The following is a 10,938-nucleotide window of genomic DNA, read 5'->3' on the forward strand; positions in this document are numbered from 1 at the left end:
TATTAAAATGGCAGGCATATAGTCTTGGAATTATATAACAAGATATTTCTTCTGAGGTACAGTGCCAAACTGGTATTTTCTTTTGGATCCAAGCTTGTGGAAAGGGTTATTAGCACGATCCAGAACAGCTGAAATCTACAGAACTTTCCTGGTTTGTTAAAAAGAGGATGTGGCTACATAACAACTTAATTTCCCAAGTAAAAACCAAAGTGACTTTCTGGGCTTTGCTCTGTGGTGGAACAAATAGAAATTAGAAAGATGAAAAGCCAGAATGATTGTTGAACTATAACTCTTCTGCTCTTTTAAAGCAGCTAATTAATTGTATTATGGGAGGAACATTAATTCCAATAACTTCAGACAAAGATCTTGGAAAACATTTACAAGACCGGGATAAAACTTAGGTCTGGCATAACTTAATGGCATGGGATAGTAAGGGATTGGGCAAGATAAAGGAGCGTTGTCCAGTGCACTAACTGACTGACTAAATTTGAAGTATACATTGAATCTTAAGCATGTCTATCTTCAAGTGTTCTCTGAGCTTTTTGTCATCTCTTTATGTAGCTTTAGAACTGAGTGAGCTCTTACTCATTATTAAGAATACAATCAATGAAGAGTATAGGTACAGGAGAAGGAAGGTAACCCCAGAAAATATGCAGCAAATTATGCATTTTGCTTTTGTAATTAGAACTATTTTACTTAGCACATGCAGTTAATATTTTCTCTTCTTGTGAAAGCTGGGAAATTTTTGTATTTGCAAGATCCACTTACTATTGACATTTAGTGGTTGTGTTATGTAGTACGATCTTAAGATATTGTGTATAACAGAAAGACTGAAACAAAAATATAGTGGATAAAGTACTGAAAGTTTTCTCATCATACCATGCCATCTCTAGCTTAGAGAGAAGTCAAACTGCTGTAAATATGGACATTATAAAAAGGTTGTTGTTTGGTGGGGGTTTTTGTTTGTGTTTGTTGTTGTTTGGGGGTTTTTTTGTTTGTTTGTTTTTTATTGACGAGGATAAGTTGTGACCACACAAATGTTTCTGATATACATTTAGAAAAATGGCTCTGTGCACATGTGAAAATGTAACCTTCCTACTTTTATCTGTTTTGGGCAGGAAATAACAAGGGCTAACAAAGGATGGGCTCTTGACAGTGTAGTGCTGTGCAATGAGGTCACTAAATGGATGAAGGATGATATCACAAGTCCTCCTTCAGAAGGTGTGTATGTGTATGGGCTGTATTTGGAAGGAGCTGGTTGGGACAGAAGAAACATGAGACTGACTGAATCTAAGCCCAAAGTGCTCTTTGAGATGATGCCGGTTATACGGATATACGCAGAGAATAACAGTAAGTAACTGAATTGTAAAGGATATTATTTTAAAATAATGCAATGGAAGTTTTTAATTGACTGCATGGAAGTCTTTTGGGCTTTCATAAGGCAGTCATAACTCATTGTATACATGCTGAATCTTTTTCAACAGGGGAGGCTTCCCAATCTTCTGTATAAAACAAGGTTTCAGCCTTCCTTGATAACTTATAATGGACACTTTTCCCTCTAATAGTTAGGTCTCTACCTTCTGATCTTTAAGGTGTTAATAACTTTTTAAACCCGTTACAGATGAGCTGTTCTATGCTTTCTCTGACAAACATGCTTTCATTCAGTTTGCCATTGACAATATGTGTCCTAGACTGAGAAGATCAACATTTATATACATAAACTCTGTAGCCTCTGAGACCTAAACCCAAATAACCTCTTTCTCACATCCCAAAAGCCAATGCAATTCAGGTACATATAAAACTTATATGTGTGTGTACACAACATATATATATTAAATAAATGTGTATCTTATGTAACGTATTTATAGATAACATGCTATATATATAACATATATATTTATCAAAAAATGCATTTTTTTTTCTCGACAAGGCTATTTTTGAGCTAACAGAAGTAAGCAAAAAGTGGAGCAAGACTGTAGAAGACGTTTTGTCTTTGAGGCAGAAAAGGATCATAAGAATTGAAAGGAAACTTACAGAGTTGAAGGACAATGCTGTTATGTGAAAATATATAATTTAGGTTAATGTAGGGGTTTATTTTCTTTCATATAAAATAGGCAATGTTGTTGAACAGGGATGTAAAATAGGATAGAACTATCCACTGTTGAATGTAAAATTGGAAACTTCTGTTGAAAGGCATTCTGCCTCCAAAAGCAAAGCCTGCTTACTTGATATTTTACCAAGATTTTGTGTAGCTGACCTTTTATAGGAGGCATGGTCACTATGAAAGGAACCAAGATGCTGAATAATGAACGCTGAAGTATTAAGTATGACCAGACTACTGTTCTAGTTCTGCAGTGAAGAAGTTGACAATTTATACTCTGAAATACTAAATGCATTTCAAAATGGGACATTTTTTATTTTGACACATTAATAATGTATTGATAAGAAGTAGTTTACAGTAGTCAGATCAAACTAATAATAACTCTAATCATGCTAGATCGTCCATTTACATTTCATGGTACATCCAGTTCCCAGGTGATGATAAATTTTAAACCTACAGGGATTTTAAGCCATATGAGGCTTTCAGCTGGCAATAACACAGTGGCAGTGTGAGAATCAAGTAAGAATAATTGTTTGGTGGTGATGAAGAGCTGTGTGCTATTGACCTTTGAGTCAATTTTACATGTGCATCATGCCTAGTCCCTTAGGGCCCTGGTTTTCTACCTAGTTTCATTGTCTTTTATGTCTCTTCTGTCTCTTCAGCTTCAAAAGATCCGTGTATGTATTCATGTCCAGTCTACAAAAAGACCGTTCGAACAGATATGAATTACATCGCTGCCGTGGACCTTAAAACCCTTCAGCCTCCAGAGCACTGGGTACTGCGTGGAGTAGCACTTCTGTGTGACGTCAAGTAATGTTAAAAAAAAAAAAAGGTTTCTAAGAGTTTGTTTCTGTTTTTAAATGTAAACATCATCATGTAGTTAGCTGTACAATGGATCACTTGTAAAAATATATTTTCTAAGGTGTAGACTCCATTATGTTATTTTTAGAAAATTGTTCTTGATAAACCTCTACAAGAGGCTTGTAAAAGCTAAATCTTAGAGTGATATTATGTTTGGTAAATAAACTAAAGCACTACCTTTCATGTCTTGACAAATATTTAGTGTTCCTATCTCAGTATTATGTGCTTAATTTTACCTTGAATAAAGATTAACCGACTTGAAAATTGTTAGTTTTCAGTGGTAAATATGCTTGCACACACCTTCCCTTCAAATAGCTAAGTACAAAGCTTTTTTTTTTTGTGTGCATGTGTTTATCTCTGGAAATCTAAGCAGTTGCTCATTCATATTAATTGATCACTGTCATGATGATGTTCTAAGATTTATCTCCTAGCAGGTAGGCTGATAGTTTCTACTTTGCTTGCTGTCGAAAGAAGGAAGGTTAGACTGGAAATATGTCACACTGTTTCACCTCTTGGAGAACAAGTTCACTGTGTTACATAGAAAAACAAGCATTTGACAGCTGCTGGAATTCCTTACTATCTGGTTCATGACTTAGAAGTATGTAATGGATAGTAAGTAAGTAGTTCCATAAGAATGCTTGGATATTTTTTCATGTGCTAGAACACCTAATTGGAGTCAAACTTCATCAAGGTGATTAGTTTTATGACATTAGTTTTAGATTTGTTTCTGCTCTAATTTTGCAATGTGATTTTTTTTCTTCTTTTTTAACTTACGTGCTGCAGCTTTTTTGTGTCTCAGCTAGACAGGAACTTTACATGTAGGAATCCATCTCAAGACAAATGTTAGCAGCTCCACTTCCTTGAACACTACGGACTTCAAACATCAAGGACACTTGTTTAATCATCAAAAATCCAGTGTATTTTCATTGCAGAATCTAATAGGTCATGTATCTTAGTGGTCCACTAGTCATTCACAATAAGGTGCTGCAGGAGAGGAAGCAGAAAGAACCAATATTTCTGGTGCATCTCTCGTGCATAAATGCTGCAATGGAAAGCTGTTTTCAATTTTGTGTCAAATCGATACATGGAATTTGAATAGTGTATTAATTAGTTTATTAAATAAACATGCTAAATACATTTATTTTCCAAAGCTAATGTTTAAAAAAATAATAATAATAAAAAAGACAGAATAGTGGTCTTTGTATTTTGCTGGAGATTTCAGCATTCATTTCTACAGTCAAACCAGTTATTAAACTTAGCTGGAACATTGATTCTGTTTGAAACTCTAGTTGTAGAGGTCTTTCCATTGTCTTTCCATCTTAGATTTTTTTTTTTCTTTTTCCTTTCAAATAACTCACAGTGAAACAAACAACATGTATGAAAATCTCCTTTAGGAAATATTTTTAATTTAGACATGGCAATAAATAAATATAAGTTGGGAGGGTTTAACTGTTCTTCACTGGACCTTGGAGTACCATGCTCAGACTTCCAGGAGATCCTCTGGATGCTCATTGGAGTTCTAAGTTGCTCTGGACTTTTCTCAAGGTCTTCCACTTCGAAGGCAATGCACGTACTTCATCCTTGTGCAAGTCATTCACACAGAATTTTCAAGCCACATACATGTTAAATGCCACCTTTCAAACAGTGGATTTGTGGTACCATTATTGCTGTGGACACAGTGGAGATGTGAAACCCCATGCTAGTTCTCAGTGGGTGAACTGTGCACACTTTTTTCAGTGTGTGATTTTCTGTGAGGGTGGTGTGGAAAAGGGTAGTTCCACGAATAAATACACTCTGGTGATCCCAGTTATGCCAAAGACTGTTAAATCAGTGAAGCAGCTGGCAGTCACTGTTGTTTCTGTTCTGTTAGCTCCATTTCATAAGAAGAATGGCATTGACACCAGCAGGAATGGAATGATGAGGCATGGGAAAATTCAATGAAAAGGTCTTTTGAAATGCAGTATCATGCCATGCCAGGAGTTTTGCTGGCTGGGCTGGGGGACAACGTGGTGCAGCTGGAATTGGACCTGCCTCATGGCTACAGACTTGCCTGGCAATCACTGATCTGTGGGAGATTCTGGTTACCCTCATCAGATCAGACCCTGCCTTGCTGACTCGCCTGCCTGGAGTGACCTCAGATCTGGCTTGTTATTGCAGCCTCGTCTGGAGGTCACTGTTGTGTTTGCTGGCCCTGGCTACTGTCATGGACCTGCTCTGCTTTTTTGTTCAGATGCTATGGGACTGTGCCCCTGTCAGAGAGGTCCTTGCCATGCCTACCCTGCTGTGACTCGTGGCTTCCAGCTCCACTTTCCTTTCCAAGCAGCCTGCCCTTGCTGCTCCCTGACATATGGCTTCTAACAGGTGAAAAAATGAACTGTTTCTTGTTCATCTTCAGTGGGCAATAAAATGTCTCTATGGAAAGGAACATCAATAAAATAACCAACCTTGACATATTAATGAACTGGATGTACTTTCTCTGTGTTTGGCTCTGCTATTGGTACTGAATGGATTACTCAAGAAAAACCATTCACAGACATAAATAGTGCTGTTATTAAGCATTCAGCACTATAAATTCGAGGGTCTGGAAAAAATGTAGGATTACAGAAGTGATTACCTTCTTTTCTTTCTGGTATTTGGCATGATACATGTGTTTTGGGGAATATTTAAAAACAAACGTTATACAAATTCATCTTAGAAATTAATAGTAAAAACTTTCTGAATAAGGTAGAGAATTCCTCAAATTCTATAAGTATTTTAAAATAAGCAAACTTATCTTCTATAAATACGCTATGCTGTTTAGGATATACTACATAGAAAGGTCTTGTCTTCTGAGCTTCTCTTCAGAAATACTTTTTTCCCCAAGCTCTGTGTCTACATTAATCCTTTTTAGCTTATAGGTCACTCACATTGAACATTTGAAGCACCATTGAACCAACACTAGAACATCTGGCAGAAGAAAGAGTGGGAAAAACAACATGGTTAAAATATTTTTTCAGTTAGATCTATTATTTGTAATGGATACTGCCCTTTAACTTTTTAGTAAAACTATTATTTACATTGAAATCACTCTGAGAACTGAAGTAGTTATTTTAGGTTTTGCTGTCAGAGGGTAAGAGATATCCTACTTTGGCAAGAAAAACAACAGACGTTTAGCCGCTGATGTAAAAACATGATTTTTTTTTTAAGGTGTTATTTTAGAATAAGAAAATTTAGACAAAAAAAAGAGAAGAGTTAGGAAACTCTAACCTTCTGTGAAAAGAGATTAACATGGTTTAACAGTTTAACTTGTTAAGGCGCTGTTTTTACATGAATTGCCTGTTAATAACTAGAAGTTTTCAGTTTGTTAAACTTCTATGAGAATGTCAGCCAATATATATACAGCTCCTCGTCTGAAACTTCACCACCACCAGCTTGCACAAGTATAAAAAGTGTATTTTTTGAGAAAAATATAACCTGGAATATCTTTTCCTGTTAACTGACCTACTATAACAGACATCATAATATGCTTTCCTCTATTTAAGTTTGATTAGATCCTGTCTTCCTCATTTGCTCTGAGTGAACTGTGATTCCAGTAGGTTTGGGAAGGGCACTGTAAGTGGTTCATCTTTCAGTTTCTTTTCTAATCTGATCAATATGCACTTGGAAAGTAAGTGTTGAGTGAAGATGAAGCCCATCAGCACTGTGTAAGATTGTGACAAGAGTGTGTGTGCAAAGACTGTCTAGAAATGCTTTGTGAAGTACAATGTGTTCAATACATCTCCCTTTATTGACCTGTCATTTCCAAAAATCAATTCATTTGTATTAACTTTCAATACTTAAAGGGGGCTTATAAGAAAGATGGGGACGAAGTTTTCAGTAGGGCCTGTTGCGATACAGCAAGGGGTAATGGTTTTAAACTGAAAGAGAGTAGCTTAAAACTAGATACAAGGAAGGAATTTTTTACAGTGAGGATGGTGAAACACTGGCCCAGGTTGCCCAGAGAGGCGGTAGATGCCCCATCCCTGGAGACATCCCAGGCCAGGCTGGATGGGGCTCTGAGCAACCTGATCTGGGTGAAGATGTCCCTGCTCGTTGCAGGGGGGTTGGACTAGATGGCCTTTGAAGGTCCCTTCCAACTCAAACTATTATACGATTCTTTGATTATATAACCTGCATAAATTATATTTTTTCAATTAAAGTGTTTTGCATAAAATGTACACATGACAAAAAATAATGATCATTGCAACCAAAGCTCACACGACTTTGTGCCTTCAAAGAAAAATGTTTACTTCATTTCACACATAAGATAAGTTGCTTTGCTTCTTTTATTGACACTACATTGTGGAATAATAAAGCGCAAAAATGTATATCATAGAATAGTTGCATGTTGAGTTTTCATTTTAAGCATTACAAGGTATTTTATAATTCTGGAAAGAAGTGAACCAACAAAGAAGCAACTTTTGCAAAGAAAAGAAATCACTAAACACTTGAAGTATCTTTTCCTTTTTGCATTTTAGTCTCCAAATTCTGAATAATAATCCTTACTCCCAAGGGCAAATGGACCTTTTTTTCATTCTTTCAAAGCAAGATGTGTCAGGCGAGTAATGTTTGAAGCTCAATATGTTATTTGGATAAAGCGATAAGAGAATTAAGAAACACATGATCTGTGCATAACAGGAGAAATTTCACAATAGGAGGAGGAATGACAGAATACAATAGAAATTAAATTGTTATGGAGATACATGGTGGTTGCTGATCTTTGAGTTACAAAAATTTGATCAATTGGCATTAGTGTTACTCTGTGTTATGTCAGCACAATAAAAATTATGCTTGATCTCTGCATACTGAGCGAGAAATTCAATGCTGAGTTGAGCTTTGTTTTTAGGAAGGTTTGAGTGAGTGTCCTCCTTTTTTAGACTTTAAAAAAATTAAAAAGTAATAAGGGAACAGGAGCTCATTGTTTTCACCACATGAGCAATGGGTTTTGGTCTGTGTTATACTAACATGACCAGATGGAAAACCAGGCCCTGGAAATAATCTGACCCATGTGTTTGGTGTGTGAAGTCTTATAAAACCAGACATCTCAGAATACTATTTAATCAACAGGATGTTCTTTTGCACTATGCGTTGAATGAATTCTTGTGTTTGAGAAAAAGAAAAAAGACTGGGGAAAAAGGGAAGGGAGGGGGCCATGTGAGTGCTCTTCTGCTCGGAGTGGAGCAGAATCACCTCAATATTTTATTGCACATTCTATTTATTGAATTAGTTTTATTACAGGCAACATGCTCTCTAGGTTTATTACTTGTAACTATGGATTTTAGTTTAGCCACAGAATGGTTGAGGTTGTCAGGGACATCTGGAGGTCATCTGGTCCAACCCCCTGCTCAAGAAGGGTCACCTAGAGCTGGCTGCCTAGGACTGTGTCCATGAAGTTTTTTAATATCTCCAAGGACAGAGAATTTACAACCTCTCTGGGCAACCCATGCCACTCTCACAGTGAAAAAGTATTTCCTGGTATTCAGAGGGAACCTATTGTGTTTCAGTTTGTGCCTATTGCCACTGGTCCTGCCACTGGCCACCACTGAAAAGCACCTGGATCCATTGTATTTGCTCCCTCCCTTCAGGAATTTATACACATTAATAAGATTCCTCTGAGCCTTCTCCAGGCCAAATGGTCCCAGCTCTCTCAGACTCACTTTATGGGAGAGATGCCCCAGTCCCTTCATTGTCTTTGCAGCCCTTTGCTTGACTTCAGTATTTCTGTAGATTTATTTCTAGTAGATTTCTTTCACAAGAGTTGACATACATTTTGTTCCTATCTATTAATGTATTACAAGAGCATGTATTTTAAATACAATAGTGTAACTGGCTTTGTATTCCAGTTTTGGTACCATTGTGCTTGTACTAAAAGCATTTGTTCAAATGAATCAAGATGTATTCTGTATGAAGAGGCGGAGTGCCTGCCTCTTTAGTCTGGTTAATGCATTCCTGGTGGGTTGCATTGTAATGAAAATTGGTAAATTTTCTATGGTGTTTTTTCTGATTTAAATTTAAAATACATTACTTTGTCCGTAATGATACTTGTGTATTGAACTACAAAACAGTTACTGAGGCTGGCAATATGTTGTGCAGGTGCTGGATGTTAGACGTACAGTGTTTTTTTACATTAGATAGCAAAGTTTCAGGTATGCATTGTGTTTTCAATTATTGTATCAAATCTTTGAGAATTCTGTTATCTTTCTGAGTTATCTTGATGGCTTGATTGTGTGGTAGATTCACAGTGCCTATGGCTGTACTGAAAGTGGCAGGATTTAACAGTTTCTGTTGAGGAACTGGAGGTATATGCAATTTGGATGCAGTTCTCAGTCAATTTAATCACACTGGTTTTGTTTCTTTTTCTAGTGTTGGTGCATTGTGAAAACATGAATCAGGTATGTTCCAAGGATTAAATTATTTTTATTTGCAAAAGGCTCTGACAGTGAAAGGCAAAGAAACAGTACAAATGTGTTCATTTTTAGACAGTTCAGGGCTTTGGTACATGTTACTGTATCTTGCACCTTGCGGGTTTTACAAGCCAAGTAATGGCAATGGGGCAGTCGATAAAAAACATCTTTCTGCTTTTTCTCAAGAAGAAATTGTCCCTTGCATTAAGTGGAGATAAGAGAGATCTGAGGAGAGATCGAGACAATCAAAATGAGAACAAAGTTTCTGTCATTCATCTAAACAAGTTTAAGGCTAAGGGCTGAAAGCTTTTGAAGTAAAACCAGCTCTGCTCCTCAACCTGTTTGATAAAATAATCTTGCCTGGTCTGTTTGGTCTGTTTCTCCTTTTTTTTTTTTTTTCCCCTCCCATCCAATGGGAATGTATTATTTTCCTTGATTATAGTATTTAAAGCCCATAGTTATTGTTGTAAAGGGTAAATGTAGAAGTAATAATTTTGGATATATCAGTTGTATTTAATACACATCTTGGTGAATGACATGTTAAATGGTCCACTTTTTTCATTAAGTAATAAAAACAATCTTTTGTAGCTCAGACCAAACCAAGTGAGTTATAAAAAATACTAAATGTATACAGAATAAAAGCATACTTTTAAGTAAAAAAAAAATCACGAAATGAAAGTTTTAACTTGACATTTGATGACAGAGATTTTATTTCAAATTTCACAAAATCACAGAATGGTTGGGATTGGAAGGGACCTCTAGAGATCATCTAGTCCAACCCACCTTTTAAAGCAGGTTCACCTAGAATAGATTGCACAGGAGTATGTCCAGGCAAGTAATTAACGTCTCCACAGAAGGAGACTCCACAACCTCTCTGGGCAGCCTGTTCCAGTGTTCTGTTACCCTCAGAGTAAAGAAGTTTCTCCTCATATTCGGATGGAATCTCCTGTGCTTCATTCTGTGCCTGCTGCCCCTCATCCTATTGTTGGGCACCACTGAAAGGAGTCTGATCCCATTCTCTTGACACCTACTCTTGAGATATTTATAAGCATTGATAAGGTCCCCGCTCAGCCTTCTCTTCTTCAGGCTGTACTGGTGCCTGGGGTTACTCCTCCCCAAGTGCAGAACCTTACACTTACCTTTGTTGAATTTCATTAGGTTCATCTCTGCCCAGTCCTCCAGCCTGTCCAGATCTTGCTGAATGGCAGCACAGCCTTCTGGCATAGCAACCACTCCTCCCAGTTTTGTGTCATCAGCAATCTTGCTGAGAGTGCACTCAAGTCTCTTCATCCAGGTCACTGACGAACAGCTTGAGCAAGACTGGACCCAGTACTGACCCCTGGGGAACCCCACTAACTACAGGCCTCTAAACAGACTCTGCACCATTGATCACAACCTTCTGAGCTCTGCCATCCAGCCAGTTCTCGATCCATCTCACCATGCATTCATTCAACCTGCACTTCCTGAGCTTACCTGTGACGGTGTTGTGGGAGACAGTGTCAAAAGCCCTGCTGAAATCAAGGTAGACAACATTCACTGCTCTCACTTAAGAAC

General features: G+C 37.2%; 1 protein-coding gene across 1 annotated transcript in view; it reads left to right on the top strand.

The window, feature by feature from the left end:
• The window catches only part of DNAH5 (dynein axonemal heavy chain 5), a 126,282-nt gene extending 123,367 nt beyond the window's left edge, over positions 1–2,915 (top strand). Inside the window, exons 78-79 of the mRNA XM_065627932.1 lie at positions 1,119–1,350; positions 2,764–2,915. Of these exons, the coding sequence (XP_065484004.1) occupies positions 1,119–1,350; positions 2,764–2,915 (384 nt within the window). The remainder of the gene's footprint in view (positions 1–1,118; positions 1,351–2,763) is intronic.
• The last annotated feature ends 8,023 nt before the right edge of the window (positions 2,916–10,938 follow it).

This window comes from Caloenas nicobarica, chromosome 2, assembly GCF_036013445.1.
Source record: "Caloenas nicobarica isolate bCalNic1 chromosome 2, bCalNic1.hap1, whole genome shotgun sequence".
NCBI classification, from domain to species: domain Eukaryota; kingdom Metazoa; phylum Chordata; class Aves; order Columbiformes; family Columbidae; genus Caloenas; species Caloenas nicobarica.